Source organism: Anomaloglossus baeobatrachus, chromosome 1 (genome assembly GCF_048569485.1).
Source record: "Anomaloglossus baeobatrachus isolate aAnoBae1 chromosome 1, aAnoBae1.hap1, whole genome shotgun sequence".
NCBI classification, from domain to species: Eukaryota; Metazoa; Chordata; class Amphibia; order Anura; family Aromobatidae; genus Anomaloglossus; species Anomaloglossus baeobatrachus.
In genome coordinates this window covers 852,966,231-852,991,993 of record NC_134353.1, presented here as the reverse complement: position 1 = coordinate 852,991,993, position 25,763 = coordinate 852,966,231, and the positions used below count along the sequence as shown (strand labels likewise).

Genomic DNA, 25,763 nt, shown 5'->3' with positions numbered 1-25,763 from the left:
CAGAAGGTCCACAATCGGAGGTTGTGGCTTACCAGACCGCTGGAGCGGTTTGTGTGCCCTCCAGATCCCAAAGCCTGGACCCCCAAGCACCTCAGCAGGGATGCTGCAGCCAGCGCTGATCGCAGGGAAGAACGCTGAGAAAATGGCGCCGGAGTGAAGAGAGGGGGCGGGACTCACTCTGAGAGCGGGATCTGGAGGGCCAAAGAGATCTACAGGGGAGGAGACATGAACTCAGTGAGGAGTGTCCCTCCCCTGTGCAGAACGGCCGCTGGGCGGAGCCGCACTGTCCCTCTGCATGAATGACATGCGAGGGCAGTGAAACCGAAAGTAGGCCTCCGGCGAAGCTGGGGCCTAAATTTGAGCGGTGCGGCCGGCGCACAGGCACCATCGGCGCGGTTCTCAGGCGACAGCCAGAGAACCCGCCGGAAATGTCACAAAAATCACTCAGCACACTCTCCCCCAACAATAAAGTACAAGGAACCCCCATATATAAACGTCTCAGGTACTTAGCTTGCTGAGACGCAGGGTTCCAAGTCCCTGGGGATGAGTGCTCCGTCCAGCAGGATCCTGAAGGGCTGCGGATGGAGACCGGTCTCCTGCCAAGCATGGAGACCGTGCTGGCTCCCACTTCAAGCCAGAGCCCAGGAGGGATGGTGAAGGAGCACGGCATGTAAGGCTCCAGCCCTGGAATCAACCTTAACAACACCGCCGACACAGTGGGGTGAGAAGGGACATGCCGGGGGTCCAGACTTGGACCCGCTTTTCTTCAAACTCTTTCCAAAAATGAAAAATCAGATGAGAATGCATGTGTGGATGTATGCCTCCTGAACACAAAGCGATAAACTGGCTAGATCTGGTTCTCCAGGGGGTGTATAAGCTCAGAGGGAGGAGCTACACTTTTGAGTGTAGTACTTTGTGTGTCCTCCGGAGGCAGAAGCTAAAACACCCAATGTCTGGGTCTCCCATAGGAACGATAAAGAAAATTATATATATATATATATATATATATATATATATATATATAAAATAAATAAAACTAGCTGTAGTACCCGGGTGTTGCTCTGTCTCTCTCCCAATGTGTGTCTGTCTGTCTCTCTGTGTCTGTCTGTCTCTCTGTGTCTGTCTGTCTCTCTGTGTCTGTCTGTCTCTCTGTGTCTGTCTGTCTCTCTGTGTCTGTCTGTCTCTCTGTGTCTGTCTGTCTCTCTGTGTCTGTCTGTCTCTCTGTGTCTGTCTGTCTCTCTGTGTCTGTCTGTCTCTCTGTGTCTGTCTGTCTCTCTGTGTCTGTCTGTCTCTCTGTGTCTGTCTGTCTCTCTGTGTCTGTCTGTCTGTCTCTCTGTGTCTGTCTGTCTGTCTCTCTGTGTCTGTCTGTCTGTCTCTCTGTGTCTGTCTGTCTGTATCTCTGTGTCTGTCTGTCTGTATCTCTGTGTCTGTCTGTCTGTATCTCTGTGTCTGTCTGTCTGTATCTCTGTGTCTGTCTGTCTGTATCTCTGTGTCTGTCTGTCTGTATCTCTGTGTCTGTCTGTCTGTATCTCTGTGTCTGTCTGTCTGTATCTCTGTGTCTGTCTGTCTGTATCTCTGTGTCTGTCTGTCTGTATCTCTGTGTCTGTCTGTCTGTATCTCTGTGTCTGTCTGTCTGTATCTCTGTGTCTGTCTGTCTGTATCTCTGTGTCTGTCTGTCTGTATCTCTGTGTCTGTCTGTCTGTATCTCTGTGTCTGTCTGTCTGTATCTCTGTGTCTGTCTGTCTGTATCTCTGTGTCTGTCTGTCTGTATCTCTGTGTCTGTCTGTCTGTATCTCTGTGTCTGTCTGTCTGTATCTCTGTGTCTGTCTGTCTGTATCTCTGTGTCTGTCTGTATCTCTGTGTCTGTCTGTCTGTATCTCTGTGTCTGTCTGTCTCTCTGTGTCTGTCTGTATCTCTGTGTCTGTCTGTCTGTATCTCTGTGTCTGTCTGTCTGTATCTCTGTGTCTGTCTGTCTGTATCTCTGTGTCTGTCTGTCTGTATCTCTGTGTCTGTCTGTCTGTATCTCTGTGTCTGTCTGTCTGTATCTCTGTCTGTCTGTCTGTATCTCTGTGTCTGTCTGTCTGTATCTCTGTGTCTGTCTGTCTGTATCTCTGTGTCTGTCTGTCTGTATCTCTGTGTCTGTCTCTCTGTATCTCTGTGTCTGTCTCTCTGTATCTCTGTGTCTGTCTGTCTGTATCTCTGTGTCTGTCTGTATCTCTGTGTCTGTCTGTCTGTATCTCTGTGTCTGTATCTCTGTATCTCTGTGTGTGTGTCTGTCTTGGTCTGTCTCTTTCCAGGGCTGTCTCTGTCTGTCTGTCTTTTTCTGTCTCACCACCATCATATAACCTCACGCATAAGCTTCAACTAACAGTTTATTTTGTTCCCATAGCAACCACTGACAGTTGCTATTAATAACCTATAGCTCCCACCTCCAATCAGTTTAATGGCAGCAGGATTTTAGAGACTAACTTGTAAAGCACGGGGTGAAATTTTTCTGTCAAAACATAGTCTACGACGCTCCCTGGGTCACATGAGGGGTCTGTGCAAAATTTCGTGATTGTAAATGCGACGGCGCGGATTCCTTTAGTGGACACACACACACACAACTCTAATATATATATATATATATATATATATATATATATATATATATATATATATATATATATATATATATATATATATATATAAATAATATATAATATATATATACATACACACACACACACACCTGGGAATCAAACTCACCATTATGGCTCTGCAGCCTCGGTTTGTGCTAGCCACAAGGCAACCTTCTGTTGTAGCCATAGGGACCTGGTATTCTTTATTATCCAGAATAAGAGGACCTGCTACTCCAACAGGGATTGGCATATACCCGATTACATTCTCACAGCACGCGCCCATTACCTTTAAAAAATAAATAAATAAATAAATAGATTAGACAGTCTTAGCATTAACAAATACAAGAAATGTAGCATCTAATGTCTGACTGTGACCTGTTGAAAAGACAAACATAATACTGGAAGATCACCGTGATCTGCACTTTTCTCAGCATTAATGACTTACCAAGGAGTAGTTGTAGTTTTTGTAAGGCAGGTTCAGGAGGGCTGATGACTGAGGCAGCTTGTGAGCCAGCATTTGCCTGCGAATAGCAACTCCCCTCTCCGGAGACTCCATCATGGACTCCAGCTTATAGGAAGGGATGTGTTTAGCATTCACCAACTTGATCACTTCTGCATCACTTAAGTACTGAGCGCCTTGCTACAAAAGGAAAGAAAAGAAAATTCTGATGATTCCTGCAGAAAACTGAAAAATACAAGAATGATTTTTATTTTCCAAAAAGTGACAATTCCCCATTTTCAAATGTATTATACCCCTAATCTTATCAGATTATGTTATCGCCCATGTGCATCTTGGCCTGAATTATACATAGCAGCTAAGAGTGGTTTCTACCCGCACCTCTCCATTAGTAAGCATAGTTCAACAGGGATATTAAGACGGGATTACCTGGACGCTGACACCCTGGCTAAGTCTGACAAATCCACTTCACGTCACATTACAAATAACACATGCAGCATAATGCACAGCGTCACTATCATAACTACATGAAATATGGTCCTGATATATACTGGCCGTTGAGAGACCCCCACTTTTCTGAAATAATTAATACATTTTTAAGTCTTCAGTTTGATAAAATGAGAAATATCTAAAAAGGCAGGAGAAATTATATATGAAATTATTTGTAATGAGGACTGTATGACACTTTGGCAATGGAAAACAATAAGGCCATGTGCCCACGGGGCGCTCGTACCTGCGGATATATTCGCAGGTACGGCCGCATGTTTCCCGCAGCTGCCCGCCGGCAGCCGCAGCTATTTTTAGCTGCGAGTTTCCAGCGGAATAGCTGCGGGAAACATGCGGAGTTTCACGCAATTTACCTGCGGGCGTCCCGGCCTCTATCTCCATAGCAAGTAAATCCGCATGAATAATTGACATGCAGTTAGGTGCGGCTGAGGGATCTTCGCAGGAGATTCCGCAGCGTGGACACAGACACTCCCCATGTCCCATAGGGTAACATGGGGAGTGCCTGTACATGCTAGAACCTGCGGATTTATCTGGAAAATCCAGAAAAATCCGCAGGTTTTCCGCGGCAAACTCCGCAGCAAAAAGCTCCTGTGGGCACATAGCCTAAAAGGGATTTCTCATCATTTTGAAACAGGACCTGTCACCAGATTGGGGGGGTGGGGGTAAAAAAATGGCAGGTTGTCTTTAAGTGGATAAGATTGCAAAACGTTTATAAAACCCAAGTAGATCTGCAATTCCCTTGTTATTAAAAGGTCCTCTCCGTTCACAAGAATAGAGATTTCTAATTTTAATTTACAGCTCATTGCCAGGTTACCGACCTCCACTGCAGTCTATCAGAGATGGCTGGTCTACCAGGAAAAGCTATAGGATCTAGAGCTTGTAAGCGCAGCTCTGAAGCTGGAAATATCCATCTAGCTTCACTGCCCCTGTGCTTCAGCGATGCTGCAGAGGTAAAGCTGCAATGTTTTGGATTCAAGCAACTACCGTATTTTTCGGACCATAAGACGCACTTTTTTTCCACCCAAATGTTGGGGGAAAGTGGGGGGTCCGTCTAATGGTCTGAATGTAGGGCATGGCTGATGGGAATGATGGTTCTGTGGTGGAGCGGTTCATTGGGGGGCACGAGCAGGCAGCAGCAGCGCCTGCCGTGACCACGTGGGCCCGCTCATTACATATGCACGCCCATCCTCCCGCCCATCTCTCAGTCTCAGCGCTGAAGCCGGGGCTGATAAGTGGGCGGGATGATGGGCGGGGGATGCACGCATAATTAACAGCCGGCCGTGATCACCCCTGGCAACTGCAGCCTGGAGTGATCATGTGCGGCTGTATTCACTGCTCCCCGCGCATCATCATCAGCGCGGGCTGCAGTGAATCAGTGTACTCACCGTTGCCCTGCAGCATCGCGATGTCCTCCAGTCTGCCGGCCGTGCTGTGTGGACTGGAGACTAGCGGTGCTCACAGCGATGACGTCATCGCTGTGCGCACGTGTGTCTTCACAGCCGCGCCGGCAGACTGGAGGACAATACATCGCAGTGCTGCAGGGATCGTGGCCGGCTCAACACAGCACTGACGGCACAGACAGGAGGAGGAGCGACGCTGCGTGGAACGAGGAAAGGTGAGTGTAAAGGTTTATTTATTTTTTGTGTGTGCCGCAGGATGGGGGTATATGAGCAGGATGATGGGGGGTATATGAACAGGATGATGGCATATAGCAGGTTGATGGGGGTATATGAGCAGGATGGGGCCATATACCAGGATGATGGCGGTATATGAGCAGGATGATGGGGGTATATGAGCAGGATGATAGCGTATATAGCAGGATGGGAGCACATACCAGGATGCAGTATATAGCAAGATGGAGCTATACCAGGATGAGGTACATAAATATATACACAAGGCAGGGGAGGATCATTACTAGGATGGGGTACCCTAGTAGAGAATTTGGGGATATTACCCCCAAAACAGTGTCAGCAGCAGATCCTCGCCCCATAACAGTGTGTCATGACCACATTTTTTGCTTAAAATTTTATTTTCCTATTTTCCTTCTCTAAAACCAGGGTGCGTCTTATGGTTCGGTGCGTCTTATAGTCCGAAAAATACGGTACTCTTCATACACTTACATCTGGATTCCTAAGGATGCGAACACATTCATCCATGGGTCGTGGCACTTCTGGCACAGTAAACATGGTCTCCTTCTCTTCTTCACTTGTGTCAGGCGACGATGAAGAGGAATCACCCAGCAAAAAGTTAGCCTTTGGTGAATTTTCAAGTGGCAATGGCTTTATGACTGCTTCTAAAAATGTACAGACAGAATTGGAGTAATAGAAGTAATGAACAATTTAAAAACCATTCAAGTTTAGAAATAAAATATGCAAGTCATGGCTGCTTTAATACCTTTGTCTTCCTTTGATGAGGTGTCTTCTGTTTTACAATCTTTGGCGGGCTTTTCTGGCACTGGTTCCATTCTGCAGCAGCCCGCTACTGGCTTCTTCGGCACAATGACTGGAGAGGTGATCGGGTTCTTTAAAGAGAAGGTAGACTCTGTCTCCGTCTGCTCAAAAAATATGTACTTGACTGCCAGAAGAAGAGCAAGGCTCAGCGTTATGACTTGCTCAATGTCCATGGTGACCATCCTGTGAAAGAGATACAGCACTGTCAAATTCTTAGGCTAGATTGGCAAACCAGTATTATTATTGCTCCATGTCAGAACACTATATACACATACATCGCAGATTAGAGAACGTAAAAAAATAAAAAAAATATAGTATGCACTCACCTAGACAGATAGAATTGCCATAGAGGCATGTTGGGCTCAATCCTCTTTGGTATAGTATCATCTAAACCAATGGTAACCTTGTGATCTGAGATGGAAGTGCTGTTCTGAGGGGACGGTTCACTTATCCACCGACTATGAGCATGAACAAGAACCAGGCCGAGGGACTAAAGGAGAGAAGAAAATTAAGTCACCAGCAACAAAATGCAAAACAGTAATTATAGAATACGGCTTAAAACAAGATTAAAACCACAAAAAAAAAACAAAAACAAAAAAACAAAAATAAAAACAAAACACACAACAGCACCCAAAATAGATGCAGATGAGGACGAGCGGCCCTCACCATGATCATCTTCACCCTCTGTGTGACCGGGTTTGGTTTGTTATCTTCTTCCTCTTCTAATACATTTGCAAACTGAGTAAGCTGCCAGATTGGACGTCCCTCCCGGCTCTCCCTGGAAAGCTGGAAAAAGATTAAAGAAAAAGTTACTCAACTACAACATTACATCTATATATACGCACGGAAATAGCACAGACACAAACTATAGAATTATAAAAACGCATTAGCTGCTACTAGTTAGGACACTTCTGCTTTTAATCACTTACCTCCAAGACCAATGACACACAGGCTGGGAAGAAAGTCATGAAGGCAAAGTAGTTTGCTAGGACGGACATGCAGCCAAAACAGCACATAATCTCTAACTGGCGAACACCTAAAAAAAAAAAAAAGAATTACTTATATATAGATTTTTTTATTTGTATGCTAAACTTTAAGGGAACAAGTCATGTTCAAACACGATTTTCATGCATATATAGGGTTGATCTGCAGCTAAACAACGTTTAAAATCCTATACAGTCGGATTACTGGATCATAGGCTACAGGGAAAAAAAATGGAATATTATTCTCCTGTTCGCTTTAAGTCAACGGTATGGCAACAGCCACCAATCACTACATAGTGCCGTTACTCCTCCCCCCTGCACATTAACAGCCTGAAACATATTATATTACTACATGTATATCAATCTATCTATCCGCACCCTGCACTACTAAGATGACTGGAATTCGTAGCTGTAAGTAGAATATAGCTTCCATTTTCTACTTCTAGCCGCGCTCCCAGTTAGCAGACTACACAGGCGTTAAACACCATATATCTGCTGCTAAACCTAATATCTGCAGGTAAATCGCGTTTCTGGACGTGACAGGTTTCATTTAACCTACAGCTGCACAACACATCCCACCGGTAAAAAAAAAAAAAATATTATACTGTACGATTATAGAATAAAGATTCATAAAAGATTTCAACTAACCTGACATTGTTCCAACTCCAATCACAAGGCACTCTACAAGGGCATCCAGGGTGAACGTAGGCCCCAGAATGGCCATGCCACGAGCAATGTTGTCTCGAACTTCATCCTGTAGAAGATTTTTTTCATTATTCTCAATCATCAGTTAGATAAAGTGTGATTGTAGTAGTGATGCCAGACGTTTACCTCCATGCAGGATTTATGTGCTCACCTGTGAGTTGGAGCTAAGAGCAAACTTCGCTAACGCACTGGCCTTTGAGAGGTCAATAAGTAGCAGGAAAAAGGGGATCGCCTCGCTGCCGAGGAGGAGAAAGCAGTGTTACATTCTCCAGGTAAATTGAGAAATTATAAAATGCCCCAGCCAACATTGACACGAGTCTGTACTTACTTCAGGCCTGTCAACTCTTTATCCAGAAAATGAATCACCACTGTGCTGAAGACAAAGCTTGAAAAGATGGTAAAGAGCCCAGCAATACCTAAAACACGAAGAACCCTCCGTTACTGAAGCAGCTCACAACATGATGACAATGGCTGAAGATCAACTGCACATACACAAAACTTGTCCCAAAACTATCAAAAATTATTATACAGGTAGTGAATCCAATTTCGTACTGTAATCTACCTAAATACACATACACAGGAATTACCTAAAATGTATTTGGAGCCAAGCTGCCGGAGGTTCTGGAACTGAAAGTAGATGTAGAGGATTGCAATGCACCGCGTGATGGTTAATATGATAATGTCGCTGCTCAGGACATCCTGTAGGGTGGGAAAAAGAAAAAAAAAAAAAAAAGACGTAAGTAAGGAGGCCACATCCAAGTCACATACATGTGCTCAATTCACCTTAGTCCATTCTGACTTCTCCTGCATAAATATAAGGCTAAGAACACACGGCGAGTAAAACACAGTGAGTGGAATGCGGTAACAAAAAAATAAATAAATAAAATCAAACGCATTCCACTTGGGCTAATGTTACTCTATGGGGCCCCTCCCATGAGCGATTTTTTTCTCAGCCGTAATCAGACCAAGAAAACAATCGCAGCATGCTGCGGGTGGAATCCAATTTGTTTTCTCTCGAACCCATGCAAGTCTATGGGTGCAAGAGAAACATCGCACTGCACTCACATTACAACGGAGTGCAGTGCGATAAACGTATCAATTGACAATGGAAGAGATGGGGAGATTAATCCCTCCCTCTCCCCCGCAGCACCCGAATTCTCCCCCACAGCTGTGCTGTGGTCGCATCACAGTTGCCTGACACTCCGCTTACACTCCAGCAGAGCGGGAGCAGAGTGTGATGCGATGCACTCGCAGTAGTGCTCGTGTGGCCCCAGCCTAAATATTTGTGGACAATAATGCAGAGGTGGCCTATAGACACTATAGACATTAGAAGTCAAGAAATAAGGATTTTCATAGACAGTAAAAAGGTAACCATCCAAAAAGTGAAGCAATTACAGCAGCTTTGTATACACTTTGGTTTCCAGGCTCCTGGGATTTCTCCAGCTGAGCAGTAACATATAGTAATAGGCATTAAACACGTTAATTTGGCAAAACACGTTAATTTGGCAAGGAGAACTTACTTCTTCAAACTTGGGGCACTCATAGTTCCAGCCGCAGATCTTATCATTCCCTGTGAACATGTTCATGGACATCATGCAGATGGTGACAGTCACTGTACCTACAATAACCTCCCATGGGTGGGAAGCCACAAACTGGCCATGCATGCGAAACAATCGGGACAGCATCTTTACGGTTAGTGTGACCTAGAAGAAGAAGGAGAAAAAAAAAAAAGGGAGGATTAACACTTTCATTTACACAAATCTCACACTAGGTGTGAATAGATAGACCTGTTACTGCATAGTTCCCACAAGCTCAGAATCACATCTCAGAAAATGTGTATATCTCCACCAAATCATCTACAGACATGTGAAAATACGGCACCTCAAATGTTATTTTACTTACATTTACCACACAAGATGTGAGGTCCCCAGATTGTTTCCCAGACCTATAAGATAGGCATCCTGCTGCTACTGACTGGGCGGCTTTCTCCTCAGTTATATGCTCGCCAGCTCCTGCCCTTGTACATTCATAGTGGACACACCTCCCTTTTGCTCTAGTAGGGGGTTTTCTTGTGTTGGAAATACCCTGGTTCCCAGTTTTCTTTATTTAAAACTAACAAAACTGTGCCTTGCTCACCACACCCAGGTCCAGTGCCAAGTCTGTTCAGCAACTCACGGTGTCAGTTATTACCAGCAGGGATGGTGTCACGTCAACAGTGCGGCAGGCAATCAATGAACTCAGCTGGTCATGCCAACACCGGCCTAGCTCATTTTTTGGCTGCAACACAATAATGACATCAGCTCTGCAGATAATAACAGAAAACAAAAGAAGCAAAGACTCAGCATTGGACCTGGGGAGGGTGAGTAGGGCAGTTTGTTAAAAAAAAAAAAGAAGGGAATTTTGTTACTTACCGTAAATTCCTTTTCTTCTAGCTCCTATTGGGAGACCCAGACGATTGGGGTGTATAGCTACTGCCTCCGGAGGCCACACAAAGCATTACACTAAAAAGTGTAAGGCCCCTCCCCTTCTGGCTATACACCCCCCGTGGGATCACGGGCTGCTCAGTTTTAGTGCTAAAGCAAGAAGGAGGAAAGCCAATAACTGGTTTAAACAAATTCACTCCGAAGTAACTTCGGAGAACTGAAAACCGTTCAACATGAACAACATGTGTACCCGAAAAAACCCCAAAAATCCCGAAGGACAACAGGGCGGGTGCTGGGTCTCCCAATAGGAGCTAGAAGAAAAGGAATTTACGGTAAGTAACAAAATTCCCTTCTTCTTCGGCGCTCCATTGGGAGACCCAGACGATTGGGACGTCCAAAAGCAGTCCCTGGGTGGGTAAAGAAATACCTCATAGTAGAGCTGCAAAGACAGCCCTCCCCTACGGGGAGGCAACTGCCGCCTGCAGGACTCTTCTACCTAAGCTGGCGTCCGCCGAAGCATAGGTATGCACCTGATAATGTTTGGTGAAAGTGTGCAGACTCGACCAGGTAGCTGCCTGGCACACCTGTTGAGCCGTAGCCTGGTGTCGTAATGCCCAGGACGCACCCACGGCTCTGGTTGAGTGGGCCTTCAGCCCTGATGGAACCGGAAGCCCAGCAGAACGGTAGGCTTCAAGAATTGGTTCTTTGATCCATCGAGCCAGGGTGGCTTTGGAAGCCTGCGACCCTTTGCGCTTACCAGCGACAAGGACAAAGAGTGCATCCGAGCGGCGCAGGGGCGCCGTGCGGGAAATGTAGATTCTGAGTCTTCTCACCAGATCTAACAAATGTAAATCCTTTTCATACCGATGAACTGGATGAGGACAAAAGGAAGGCAAGGAGATATCCTGATTAAGATGAAAGGAGGATACCGCCTTAGGGAGAAACTCCTGAATGGGGCGCAGCACTACCTTGTCCTGGTGGAACACCAGGAAGGGAGCCTAGGATGACAGCGCTGCTAGCTCAGACACTCTCCGAAGAGCCGTGACCGCTACCAGAAAGGCCACTTTCTGTGAGAGTCGAGAAAGTGAAACATCCCTCAGAGGCTCGAAGGGCGGTTTCTGGAGAGCAACTAGTACCCTGTTTAGATCCCATGGATCTAACGGCCGCCTGTACGGAGGGACGATATGACAAACCCCCTGCAGGAACGTGCGCACCTGAGAAAGTCGTGCTAGACGCTTCTGAAAAAACACGGATAGTGCCGAGACTTGCCCTTTAAGGGAGCCGAGCGACAAGCCCTTTTCCAACCCAGATTGCAGGAAGGAAAGAAAAGTAGGTAACGCGAATGGCCAGGGGGATACTCCTTGTGCAGAGCACCAGGATAAGAAAATCCTCCACGTTCTGTGGTAGATCTTAGCAGAAGTGGACTTCCTAGCCTGTCTCATGGTGGCAACGACCCCTTGGGATAATCCTGAAGACGCTAGGATCCAGGACTCAATGGCCACACAGTCAAGTTCAGGGCCGCAGAATTCCGATGGAAAAACGGCCCTTGGGACAGTAAGTCTGGTCGGTCTGGTAGTGCCCACGGTTGGCCGACCGTGAGATGCCACAGATCCGGGTACCACGACCTCCTCGGCCAGTCTGGGGCGACGAGTATGACGCGGCTGCAATCGGATCTGATCTTGCGTAGCACTCTGGGCAAGAGTGCCAGAGGTGGAAACACATACGGGAGCCGGAACTGCGACCAATCTTGCACTAAGGCGTCTGCCGCCAGAGCTCTTTGATCGCGAGACCGCGCCATGAAGGCCGGGACCTTGTTGTTGTGCCGAGACGCCATTAGGTCGACGTCCGGCACCCCCCAGCGGCGACCAATTTCCTGAAACACTTCCGGGTGAAGGGACCATTCCCCTGCGTGCATACCCTGGCGACTGAGGAAGTCTGCTTCCCAGTTTTCTACGCCCGGGATGTGAACCGCTGATATGGTGGATGCTCTGTCCTCCACCCACATTAGAATCCGCCGGACTTCCTGGAAGGCTTGCCGACTGCGTGTTCCGCCTTGGTGGTTGATGTATGCCACCGCTGTGGAGTTGTCCGACTGAATTCGGATCTGCTTTCCTTCCAGCCACTGTTGGAAGGCTAGTAGGGCAAGATACACTGCCCTGATTTCCAGAACATTGATCTGAAGGATGGACTCCTGCTGAGTCCACGTCCCCTGAGCCCTGTGGTGGAGAAAAACTTCTCCCCACCCTGACAGACTCGCGTCTGTCGTGACCACTGCCCAGGATGGGGGTAGGAAGGACCTTCCCTGTGATAATGAGGTGGGAAGAAGCCACCCTTGCAGAGAGTCCTTGGCCGTCTGGGAAAGGGAGACTTTCCTGTCCAGGGAAGATGACTTCCCGTCCCATTGGCGGAGAATGTCCCATTGAAGTGGGCGCAGATGAAACTGCGCAGACGGGACTGCCTCCATTGCTGCCACCATCTTCCCTAGGAAGTGCATGAGGCGCCTTAAGGGGTGCGACTGACCATGAAGGAGAGACTGCACCCCTGTCTGTAGTGACCGCTGCTTGTCCAGCGGAAGCTTCACTATCGCTGAGAGAGTATGAAACTCCATGCCAAGATACGTTAGTGATTGAGTCGGTGACAGATTTGACTTTGAAAAGTCGATGATCCACCCGAAAGTCTGGAGAGTCTCCAGCGCAACGTTCAGGCTGTGTTGGCATGCCGCTTGAGAGGGTGCTTTGACAAGCAGATCGTCCAAGTAAGGGATCACAGAGTGTCCCTGAGAGTGCAAGACTGCTACCACTGCCGCCATGACCTTGGTGAAAACCCGTGGGGCTGTCGCCAGACCAAATGGCAGAGCTACGAACTGAAGATGGTCGTCTCCTATCACGAAACGTAGAAAACGTTGGTGCTCTGTAGCAATCGGCACGTGGAGATAAGCATCTTTGATGTCTATTGATGCAAGGAAATCTCCTTGAGACATTGAGGCAATGACTGAGCGGAGGGATTCCATCCGGAACCGCTTGGCGTTCACATGCTTGTTGAGCAGTTTTAGGTCCAGAACAGGACGGAACGAGACGTCCTTTTTTGGAACCACAAAGAGATTGGAGTAAAAACCTTGCCCTTGTTCCTGAAGAGGAACAGGGATCACCACACCTTCTGCTCTTAGTGAGCCCACCGCCTGCAGAAGGGCATCTGCTCGGTCGGGATGTGGGGAAGTTCTGAAGAACCGAGGCGGAGGACGAGAACTGAACTCTATCCTGTACCCGTGAGACAAAATGTCTGTTACCCACCGGTCCTTGACCTGTGGCAGCCAAATGTCGCAAAAGCGGGAGAGCCTGCCACCGACCGAGGATGCGGAGGGAGGAGGCCGAAAGTCGTGAGGCAGCCGCCTTGGAAGCGGTTCCTCCGGTTGCTTTCTTGGGGCGTGAGTGAGCCCGCCAGGAATCTGAGCTCCTTTGCTCCTTCTGAGTCCCTTTGGACGAGGAGAATTGGGCCTTGCCCGAGCCTCGAAAGGACCGAAACCTCGACTGCCACCTCCTCTGTTGAGGTTTGCTTGATCTGGGCTGGGGTAAGGAGGAGTCTTTACCCTTGGACTGTTTAATGATTTCAGCCAATTGCTCACCAAACAGTCTGTCTACAGATAATGGCAAGCTGGTTAAACATTTTTTGGAAGCAGAATCCGCTTTCCATTCCTTTAACCACAAGGCTCTGCGCAAAACCACAGAGTTGGCGGACGCCATTGAGGTACGGCTCGTAGAGTCTAGGACAGCGTTGATAGCGTAGGTCGCAAACGCAGACATTTGTGAAGTTAAGGACTCCACTTGCGGCACTGCTGGACGTATGATAGAGTCCACCTGTGCCAGACCAGCTGAAATAGCTTGGAGTGCCCACACGGCCGCGAATGCTGGAGCAAACGACGCGCCGATAGGTTCATAGACAGATTTCAACCAAAGGTCCATCTGTCTGTCATTGGCATCTTTAAGTGAAGCCCCATCCTCCACTGCAACTATGGATCTAGCCGTAAGCCTGGAGATTGGGGGGTCCACCTTTGGACACTGGGTCCAGCGTTTGACCACATCAGGGGGAAAGGGATAACGTGTATCCTTAAGACGTTTGGAGAAACGCTTGTCTGGATAAGCATGGTGTTTCTGGACTGATTCTCTGAAGTCAGCGTGGTCCAGAAAAGTACTCAGTTTACGCTTGGGATACCTGAAATGGAACTTCTCCTGCTGTGCCGCTGCCTCCTCTGCTGAAGGGGCAGGGGGAGAAATATCCAACAGTCTATTGATGGCCGCTATAAGGTCATTTACCATGGCGTCACCATCAGGAGTATCCAGATTGAGAGCGGTCTCAGGATTAGACTCCTGATCACCCTCCTCTGTCTCATCATACAGAGACTCTTCTCGCTGAGACCCTGACCAGCGTGAGGACGTGGAGGGTCTCTCCCAGCGAGCTCGCTTAGGCTGCCTGGGACTGTCATCCGAGTCAGAACCTTCAGCCTGAGATGCCTGGGACCCCCTTGAAGCACGTATTAACTCCAACTGAGGGGGACCGGGGAACATTGACACAGCCGTGTCCATGGTCTGAGTAACTGGTCTGGACTGCAAGGTCTCTAGGATTTTTGTCATAGTCACAGACATCTTGTCAGCAAAAACTGCAAACTCTGTCCCCGTCACCGGGACAGGGTTCACCGGTGACTCTGCCTGGGCCACTACCACCATAGAGTCCGGCTGACGAAGTGGCACAGGGACCGAACATTGCACACAATGGGGGTCATTGGAACCTGCCGGTAGATCAGCCCCACAAGCGGCACAAGCAGCGTCTACAGCCTGTGTCTTGGCACCCTTGCGTTTTGCGGATGACATGTTGTTGTCTCCTCAGAGCAATATAGGGTATACAGCCAAGAAGCGACCTTACAGTGTAATATATATATAGATATGGTACAGAGAAAAAAGTACACCAATATAACACTGTGGCACTAGTGGGGTCAGCACTAATGTGCTGCTTACCGCCCGCTTAACGCGGGTGTGTGGTCGCCAGAAATCCCTTGTCTGGGTCTCCCAGAGCCTGTGTCCGTTCTCCAGCCAGACTGCATGTAGGAATGGCTGCCGGCGTCCTGTGGAGAGGGGCGGGCCCTGGGCGTGTGCAGACAAAGTGCGGGAAACCTGCGTCCCACTGTGCTCAGTGAGAGGGCTGGAGTATGTAAATAAGACTCCAGCCCTCGGCGCTGACTATCGTACAGCGTCTCTCCCTTGCCCTGATTGACAGGGTGGGGGCGGGAACGAAGCGGAGCTAGGCCGCAAAAGCCGGGGACTAGATTTATAAGCGCCGCCGTCGTAAAAGCACGGTCGGCGCGAAGTCCCCGGCGCACCACAAGTCTCAGCCGCGCCGCCGCTCTAGGGGCGGCCGGCGCGGCAGTCCCCAACACATAAAGTCCCTCAGAGAAGCTGCAGTGACTGTAACCCCAGCGCGCAGCGCTACTGTCCCCGGCGCACTAGCACACCCAGCAAGTCTGGAGTGTGCGCGGCCTGTCCATACGGGGACACAGAGTACCTGAATGTTGCAGGGCCTTGTCCCTGAACGGTACCCAGCTCCGTATCCAGCAGGTTCTATGGGTCTGTGGATGGAGCCCGGCCTCAGGGCTTGGGGGCCGGTAAGATCCCACTTCCTCAGAGCCCCTCAGGGGGATGGGGAAGGAAAGCAGCATGTGGGCTCCAGCCTCCGTACCCGCAATGGGTACCTCAACCTTAACAAACACCGCCAATAGGAATGGGGTGAGAAGGGAGCATGCTGGGGGCCCTATATGGGCCTTCTTTTCTTCCATCCGATATAGTCAGCAGCTACTGCTGACTAAAACAGTGGAGCTATGCGTGGATGTCTGACCTCCTTCGCACAAAGCTTGAAAACTGAGCAGCCCGTGATCCCACGGGGGGTGTATAGCCAGAAGGGGAGGGGCCTTACACTTTTTAGTGTAATGCTTTGTGTGGCCTCCGGAGGCAGTAGCTATACACCCCAATCGTCTGGGTCTCCCAATGGAGCGCCGAAGAAATAATAAAAAGCAGTAGGTAGGAAGAGAAGTTTTCCGAAACCAGAAAACCCCTTTAAGGCTAGATTGAGATGAGTATAATTAAAAAAAACCAAAAACAAACAAAAACACCCTTTTTCAGACAGAAAGAAAAACAAAAATAAAAAATGTCATCCATATTTCCATTTGATCTTTATAAAACGTTTATAAAAATTGCTGTGGAATCATAAACAAAACAAAAAAATAAAAATAATGCCATGTGAATGATATTCACATCACTTTTTTTCCTACATGCGGACCATGGGTCTGTGAGTAAGAACTCTTGCTTTGGTCTGTGTGCTGTACGTAAGTCAAGTGGTTTTGTAGATGGACGTATAATACGCTAGTCTGAACAAGCCCATTAAGTGATGCCGAATATATAGGCATTTCTTAAGATTCCCCATTAAAGCTACTTTCACACATCCGGTTTTTGCTCTGCGGCACAATACGGCGCTCTGCATAAAAACCGCAACCGTTTGTTTTTGCCGCCGGTTGCGGGTTTTTTGCATAGACTTACATTAGTGCCGTATGGGCTTGCGTTCGGTCCGGTTTTTGCCGCATGCGGCAGATTTAGCCGATGCCGCGGCCGGATCGAACGTTGCCTGCAACGTTTTTCGCTCCGGCAAAAAAAAACGCATCGCGCCGCATCCGACCGCTGCGGTGCATTTTTCAATGCATGCCTATGGACGCCGGATGCGGCGCGATGCGGAAAAAACCGCATCCGGCTGCCGCATGCGGTTTCTTCCACTGCGCATGCTCGGTAGCGTGCCGCAACCGGAAAAAAAAACGGACGGGCCGCATGTAAAAACTTATGCAAAGGATGCGGTGTTTTCGCCGCATCCGTTGCATAGGTTTCACAGCCGGATTGAGCCGCAGTGCTCAAACCGGATGTGTGAAAGTAGCCTTAGAGGCAAAACATAAACCCCAAACAGCTGCCTCCCCCCCAAACATTTAAGGTCAATATATTCTGTTGATGGTGCCATAGAGCAGCCAAGGGGAGTTTCCTTTCCCTGTAACTTGTATACAAGTGTACGGTTAATATCGGTTACAGAAAACAACCCACTATTAACATTAGAACGGTGCAGAACATAGTGAGGATGCTCCGTAATCTTGTTGGGGTTTCCGACCTCAGACATCCCACCTATTTGGAGGAACTTTATTATAAGTTGAAGTGAAAAACAGAGTTAACCACAAAGCTTAAAAGAGGTTGTTCCACAATGTAATTCTATCACTTATCTGGGGGCACAAGAGCTGGGACCCCCATGATCACTGGAATTTGGGTCCCAGCACCACACAGTGCTCGGGGCCCCCACTCTGACATTTCCGCAGTGGGACTTCCCACTTTAGATCATGAATTAATCTGATATGCTACGTCATTGCTTACACTGTTGGGAAACTCCTTATATTATTACTCACACACACAGTGCGCTATTCTTGGAGGACATCTGGCTTTCTGGGAATTCTTCGCTTACAGGATTGTTTTTTCTTGGCTGTAGCTGAGGATCACACGGACTTTCACTTTCTGAGGCCGTCAGATCATTTCATGGATATTACATCAGCTTTTATCCGTTACAGTCACATTTCCAGTTCATATATAACTTAATCCACACACAGATTCATACAGCGCTGTCACCTTTATACATAATAATCATGATCTGCTCGTTGTGTCTCTTATCAGTGAAAGTCCTTGGACTTGGAAGTTCAGGACCATAGAGATTTAAGCTGGGTTTACACACTGCAACATCGCAAAGGACATCGCTGTAACGTCACCGGTTTGGTGACGCAATAGCGACCTCCCTAAGTCTCTGCTAAGTCTCTGGTGAGCAGTCAAACAGGCAAACCTGGCCAACAACGCAACAGCGATCCGGACCTGCAGAGCGACCTAGCTGGTTGTTGGGGACGTTGATAAGCAGCCTTTTGAAAGGGAAGTTGCTAACAAAGTCGCTGCAAAGTCTTTCACACACTGAAACTTCATGCTGCACAGCGGGAAACAAAGGACCTAGGAATGGTCCTGAACGATTTGTAACGATTACAACTTCACAGCAGGGGCCGGGTCGCTGATAGGTTTCACACACTGCAACATCGCAAACAACATCGCTATTGCGTCACAAAACCGGTGACGTTACAGCGATATCGTTTGAGATGTTGCAGTGTGTAAACCCAGCTTTAGGAATGAACACCGAGGACATTCACACTAATGGATGCATGTTATAATAAAGATAAAGTATCATAAGCCATGTACTATTACAATACTGAAACAAATGCTACATCCGCTCCCACTAATAACTAGGTCTTTAACCCCTTAACGACCTTGGACGTACTGAGTACGTCATGGTGACATGGTGCTAAACGACCCATGACGTACTCAGTACGTCCTGGCGAAATCGCGGTCCCGGAGCCCCGGGGAGTGAAATTTATTTACTTAAACGGTGGATTCGGGAAGGAGGGGACCTCTGCCTGACGTCAGGAGGGGTGGTGCCACCTCCCCGAACCTACAGAGGCTGTGATTGGCTGACGAACGCCGCTCAGCCAATTACAGCCACTGTAATGTTCCAGCCATTGAAAATGGCTGGAACATTGAAATCCAGCCCTGATCAGTGCTGCTGTAGCACTGGCCATTGGCTGGAGCTGGGTGATCGATGCTTCACCCGCCCCCAGCTCTGATTGGAGAGACCGGTCTTGTGACCGCTCTCTCCAATCAATGTGGATCTGCGGCCTGTGATCGTCCCTAGAAGCCGAGGAGAGCGGTAAGTTGTTGTCCCCGCCGCCCGCCCCTGTCCCCGATCGCCCCGCCGCTCGCCCCTGTCCCCGATCGCCCCGCCGCTGCTCCCGCTTCACCGCCGCTGTCTCCGATCGCCCCGCCGCTGCTGCCGCTTCACCGCTGTCCCCGCCGCCATGCTCCCGATGCACCGCTGTCCCCGCCGCCATGCTCCCGCTGCACCGCCGCTCCCGATCCACCGCCGTCCCCGCCGCCATGCTCCCGCTGCACCGCCGTCTCCGCCGCCATGCTCCCGCTGCACCGCCGTCCCCGCCGCCGCTCCCGATCCACCGCCGTCCCCGCCGCCATGCTCCCGCTGCACCGCCGTCCCCGCCGCCATGCTCCCGCTGCACCGCCGTCCCCGCCGCCATGCTCCCGCTGCACCGCTGTCTCCGCCGCCATGCTCCCGCTGCACCGCCGTCCCCGATCCACCGCCGTCCCCGCCGCCGCTCCCGATCCACCGCCGTCCCCGCCGCCATGCTCGCCACTGTCCCCGCCGCCGTCGCACCCACCTTTTTCAGCCGCTGCTGCCCCCGATCGGCGGCGGCCGCCGCCTCCGTCATCGGCTGCCCCTTCTCCATCGCCACACCACCTATCCCTCCATGTGCTGCAAGCCACCCTCCCCCACGTGGGGGGAGGGTGGCTGGCTTGCAGCACATGTGGGGGGAGGGTGGCTGGCTTGCAGCACATCTGCTGCAAGCCCCCCTCCCTTCCCCCTACATGTGCTGCAAGCCCCCCTCCCTTCCCCCTACATGTGCTGCAAGCCCCCCTCCCTTCCCCCTACATGTGCTGCAAGCCCCCCTCCCTTCCCCCTACATGTGCTGCAAGCCCCCCTCCCTTCCCCCTACATGTGCTGCAAGCCCCCCTCCCTTCCCCCTACATGTGCTGCAAGCCCCCCTCCCTTCCCCCTACATGTGCTGCAAGCCCCCCTCCCTTCCCCCTACATGTGCTGCAAGCCCCCCTCCCTTCCCCCTACATGTGCTGCAAGCCCCCCTCCCTTCCCCCTACATGTGCTGCAAGCCCCCCTCCCTTCCCCCTACATGTGCTGCAAGCCCCCCTCCCTCCCCCCTACATGTGCTGCAAGCCCCCCTCCCTCCCCCCTACATGTGCTGCAAGCCCCCCTCCCTCCCCCCTACATGTGCTGCAAGCCCCCCTCCCTCCCCCCTACATGTGCTGCAAGCCCCCCTCCCTCCCCCTACATGTGCCGCAAGCCCCCCTCCCTTCCCCTACATGTGCCATCTCTCTCTCGCATCAGACTCTGCCCCCCTCCCCGATCTGCTGCCTGCTCTCTCCCATTTTCCATCTACTGCCCCCTCTCACCCTCCTCGATCTGTTGCCTCCTTCATCTGCTGCCTCTTCTGTCTGCTGTGATCCTGCTGCCTAGATCCATCCTGTAAAGTAGGTATCCCCATCTCACCCCCCCCATCCTCTGCCGCTCCTCCATCCGCTGCGCCATTTCCCATCATCCATCCGCTGCGCCCTTTCCCATCCTCTGCCACTCCTCCATCCGCTGCGCCCTTTCCCATCTTCCATCTGCTGCGCCCTTTCTCATCTGCCGCCCCGCCCTCTCGCATCGCATTATCCAGCGCAGTTGCTCGCTTCCAGACTGCAGTGGATGATGCGATGCGAGACTCATGCATTGCTCTCACGTTTGGCACTGGTCTTAGTGGCAGGCGCTCTTTTTTTTTTTTTTTTTTTTTTTTACAGATGTCTGTATTTTTTATTTCGCCAAACTAATTTTTTTTGTATGGGGGGGGGGTCTAGTTTCCAAAATGGGATCACATGTGGGGGAGCTCCATTGTTTAGGCACCTCAGGGGGGTCTCCAAATGAAACATGGCGTCTGCTAATAATTCCAATCAATTTTACTGTGAAAAGGCGCTCCTTCTCTTCTGAGCCCCGCCGTACGCCCAAACAATTGATTTCCACCACATATGGGGTATCTGCGTACTCAGGAGAAAATGCACCATAAATTTTATGGTGCATTTTTTCCTGATACCCTTGTGATAAAAAAAAGCTACCTGGTTGAAGCAACAGTTTTGTGGTAAAAAATTTTTTTTTTCTTTTCACGGCTCAACGTTATAAACTTCTGTGAAGCCCCCAGGGGTTCAAAGTGCACATCAAACATCTAGAAAAAATATTTGAGGGCTCTAGTTTCCAAAATGGGGTCATTTGTGGGGGAGCTCCATTGTTTAGGCACCTCAGGGGGTCTTCAAACCCGACATGGCGTCCGCTAATGAGTGCAGCTAATTTTGCACTCAAAAATTCAAATGGCGCTCCTTGCCTTCCGAGTCCTGCTGTGTGCCCAAACATTTGATTACCACCACATATGGGGTATCTGCGTACTCAGGAGAAAATGCACGATACATTTTATGATGCATTTTTCCTGATACCCTTGTGAAAATACTAATTTTTATGGCTAAAGTAACATTTTTGTGTTAAAAAAGTAAAATTTTCATTTTTTCGTCTACATTGCTTTGGTTGCTGTGAAGCTCCTAAAGGGTTAATAAACTTCTTGGATGTGGTTTTGAGCAGAGTGAGGGGTGCAGATTTTAGAATTGGGTCACTTTTGGGTATTTTCTGTCGCCTAGGTTTCTCAAATCACTCCAAATGTGATGTGGTACCTAAACAATTTTTTTTTGTAAATTTTGTTGGAAAAATGAGAAATTGGTGATGAACTTTGAACCCTTCTAACTTCCTAACGGAAATTTTTTTTTTTTAAAAAATTGCGCTGGTGTAAAGTAGACATGTGGGAAATGTTATTTAGTAACTTTTTTGTGTGACATATCTCTCAGATTTATGGGCATAAAATTTCAAATTTTGAAAATTGCAAAATTTTCGCTAAATTTCCAAAATTTCCACAAATAAACGCAAAACATATCGGCCTAAATTTACCACTGACATGAAGTACAATATGTCACGAAAAAACAATCTCAGAATCGCCAGGATCCGTTGAAGTGTTCCAGAGTTATAACCTGTCAAAGTGACACTGGTCAAAATTGCAAAAAATGGCCGGGTCTTTAAGGTGAAAACAGGCTGGGGGCTGAAGGGGTTAAGGCTATGTGCGCACACTGTAGATTTGTTCCTCCAGCGAAAAACGCACCTCCCTGTGGAAAAAACGCACCAAAAATGCATTTGTTTTTACAGTGTTTTGGTGCGTTTTTGGCCCTGCGGGGTTTTTTGTTTTTTTTTTTACATGGTCAATGGCAAAAACGCAGGGAAAAACGCAGAAAAGAAGTGACATGCGGCTTCTTTTTGCTCCAGAAAATCTGCAGTAAAACCTGTAAAGAAAAAAGAAGCAACGCGCGCACAGCATTTCAGATTTCTCAGACTTTGCTGGGGAAGGACTGCGTGAAGCTTATGAGCAAAAACTGCACCAATTCTGCACCCAAAACCGCAGCAAAAAAGCAGTGTGCGCACAGGGCGTTGAAAAGAACCGGTCAGGTGCAATATACACCCAGAACCACGAGCCCGGACTACAAGGCTCATGAGTAGTTGTCAAACAACACCCCCTGTCACTGACAGTAAACAATGTACATAGGAAGCTGTGGTGTGGTAGGGTTAGCTATCTGAGCTCTGTTACATCTAAAAACTAAGTAAAAATTGCTGCACACAGTAAACTAAGTGAGACATCGCTGGAATCAGGGTCTCATCTCCTACATTATGTCAGATGAGGTAGCAAAAACCTGGTGACAGATTCTCTATAATGGGGCTAAAGTTGCAAATGCAACCAACCGCTCTAGTCACAGCCCATAGGGCTACTGATGACAGCCAAGTACATCACTCGGATCTCGGTTCCAGAGAATGACTGGATGTGAGGTGCATGCATGGCTAGATCTTCATTTAAGCAAGGCACCTCAGAGCCCTCTTCTTGGGTGCTAATTTGTTAGGATCGAAAATCCCTTAAAGGCCCATTTACATAGTAACTATTATTACTGTTCGATCAGCTCTAAGCATATTTATGCGATTGCATGTCAAATAGTGACAGCACACAATGCGCACACTGTCACAATCCCCAGTTATTCCTGGTGTGAGCGAGAAGTCACGTGACATCATGTATGGAGTTTACATAGTTGCAGTCATGCGACGACCAGATTCTGATCTATTGATTGAAGTGCACTAGTCTAGTCAGCCCCTAACTGCAAAAGTCATACATGCCACCACGTGACCGCCCGCGCCTATCAACAATAAAAAGGGAATTGTGGTGGCATGTCAATCCTGTAGTACGGCAGCCTGTTGTCACACGATTGATCACTTTTGTCCCAAGCCTGGACAACCCTTAAAGTCTTTCATGTTAACTTTTATTTCATAAATCAATAGTACACATGAAAATAAGCCACTCTAATATACCTCATCAGGGAAACCAGCTTTTCTCTGACAGAATTGGTCATTATCAAAATTCTCAATTCTGATGTAAACTCTGTATTCAGTACACTTTCCCATTACTGAGAAAGATGCAGTGCCTTGCAAAAGTATTCAGCCCCCTTGAATTGTTCAACCTTTTCCCACTTTTCAGGCTTCAAACAAAGATAAAAATGTTAATTTTATGGTGAAGCATCAACAACAAGTGGGACACAATTGTTAAGGTGAGCAATATTTATTGCTTATTTTAAATTTTTGTAAAAAATAAAAAAACCTGAAAATTGGGGCGTGCAATATTATTCATCCCCTTTAAGTTAATACTGTGTAGCGCCACCTTTTGCTGCGATTACAGCTGCAGTCGCTTGGGGTATGTGTCTATCAGTTTTACACATCGAGAGACTGAAATTCTTGCCCTTTCTTCCTTTGCAAACAGCTGGAGCTGAGTGAGGTTGGATGTAGAGCGTTTTCTAACAGCAGTTTTCAGCTCTTTCCACAGATTCTCGATTGGATTCAGGTCTGGACTTTGACTTGGCCATTCTAACACCTGGATACGTTTATTTGTGAACCATTCCATTGTAGATTTTGCTTTAGGTTTTGGATCATTGTCTTGTTGGAAGACAAATCTCCGTCCCAGTCTCAGGTCTTTTGCAGACTCCAACAGGTTTTCTTCAAGAATGGTCCTGTATTTGGCGCCATCCATCTGTCCATCAATTTTAACCATCTTCCCTGTCCCTGCTGAAGAAAAGCAGACCAAACCATGATGCTGCCACCACCATGTTTGACAGTGGGGATGATGTGTTCAGGGTGATGATCTGTGTTGCTTTTACGCCAAACATATAGTTTGACATTGTGCCCAAAAAGTTTGATTTTGGTTTCATCTGACCAGAGCACCTTCTTCCACATGTTTGGTGTGTCTCCCAGGTGGCTTGTGGCAAACTTTAAACAACACTTTTAATGGATATCTTTGAGAAATGGCTTTCTTCTTGCCACTCTTCCATAAAGACCAGATTTGTGCAGTGTACGACTGATTGTTGTCCTATGGGAAGACTCTCCCACCTCAGCTGTAGATCTCTGCAGTTTATCCAGAGTGATCATGGGCCTCTTGGCTGCATCTCTGATCAGTCTTCTCCTTGTTTGAGATGAAAGTTTGGATGGAAGGCCGGGTCTTGGTAGATTTGCAGTGGTATGATACTCCTTCCATTTCAATATGATTGCTTCTTGGGATGTTCAAAGTTTTGGAAATCTTTTTGCAACCAAATCCGGCTTTAGGCTACATGCGCAAGCTGTGTTTTTTGTCGCGTTTGTGCTGCGTTTTTTGGTGCAGTTTTGTTGTCAAAACTTTCTGACATTTGACTTCCCAGCAAAGTCTATGAGAATTCAGATTTGCTAAGTGCACGTTGCAGTTTGTCAGCGTTTTGTTTTGTCAAAGTTTGTGACAAAAAAGATGCAGCATGTTCATTCTACTAGCGTTTTTGTCAACATTTGTCACAAAAACGCATCAAAACGCACCTACATTACAAGCGTTTTTTTACATTTCCAGGCTCTCTCTGACAACGTGCAGTTTTGGTTGCAGTTTATGTGCACAAAAAGCTGCAGCGTGCGCATGTAGCCTTAAACTTCTCCACAACAGTATCGGACCTGCCTGTTGTGTTCCTTGGTCTTCATGATGCTCTCTGTGCTTTAAACAGAACACTGTGACTATCACAGAGCAGGTGCGCTTATACGGAGACTTGATTCCACACACGTGGATTATATTTATCATCAGTCATTTAGGACAACATTGGATCATTCAGAGATCCTCAATCGATTTCTGCAGTGAGTTTGCTGCACTGAAAGTAAGGCCTAAGGCTAAGGACACACATCCGGCTTTTCTCCCGCTTGTTGGATCCGGCGCACTCCCGTACACTGTGTACAGTACAGTGGCTGCGCGACAATCTCCGGTCACATGCTGTCATATGACTGGAGCATGTGACCAGGAAGTTGCAGTGCAGCCACTGTACACTGTGTACGGGAGTGCGCCGGATCCGACAAACAGGAGAAAAGCCGGATGTGTGTCCTTACCCTAAGCCACACGGCATGAAAATCGGTGCGAGTGGAGTGCGATATATAAAAAAAAAAAAAAAAAAAAAAAATTTATAGCATTCCACTCAGACCTAGCCTATGTGTCAGCACACATGAGCGATTATTTTCTCAGCCCTAATCGGACCTAGAAAACAATCGTGGCATGCTGCGATTGTAATGCGAGACTTTCTCTCGCACCCATTCAAGTGTATGGGGCGAGAGGAAGGAAAAAAAAACAAAAAAAAACGCAATACACTCGCAATATACCGGTGTACCACAAAAGCAGTGTGAGAATGGCAATAGCCAGCTACGGAGGAGAGAGGGCGATAAATCCCCCTCCTCAGTGCCGGCCTGCCCCCCCCGCACCTGAGGTT

The 25,763-nt window shown here is 48.3% G+C and overlaps 1 protein-coding gene across 4 annotated transcripts in view; it reads right to left on the bottom strand.

Moving 5' to 3' along the window:
- The window catches only part of HMGCR (3-hydroxy-3-methylglutaryl-CoA reductase), a 72,433-nt gene that overhangs the window by 34,092 nt on the left and 12,578 nt on the right, over positions 1-25,763 (bottom strand). For all 4 annotated transcript variants that reach the window (XM_075325441.1, XM_075325463.1, XM_075325448.1 and 1 more), the window contains exons 2-13: positions 9,244-9,426; positions 8,311-8,422; positions 8,052-8,139; positions 7,875-7,959; positions 7,667-7,772; positions 6,965-7,071; positions 6,702-6,821; positions 6,362-6,525; positions 5,980-6,218; positions 5,706-5,878; positions 3,067-3,261; positions 2,749-2,907 (exon numbers count right to left, since the gene is read on the bottom strand). In XM_075325441.1, the coding sequence (XP_075181556.1) occupies positions 2,749-2,907; positions 3,067-3,261; positions 5,706-5,878; positions 5,980-6,218; positions 6,362-6,525; positions 6,702-6,821; positions 6,965-7,071; positions 7,667-7,772; positions 7,875-7,959; positions 8,052-8,139; positions 8,311-8,422; positions 9,244-9,408 (1,713 nt within the window). In that variant the 5' untranslated portion in view covers positions 9,409-9,426. The remainder of the gene's footprint in view (positions 1-2,748; positions 2,908-3,066; positions 3,262-5,705; positions 5,879-5,979; positions 6,219-6,361; positions 6,526-6,701; positions 6,822-6,964; positions 7,072-7,666; positions 7,773-7,874; positions 7,960-8,051; positions 8,140-8,310; positions 8,423-9,243; positions 9,427-25,763) is intronic.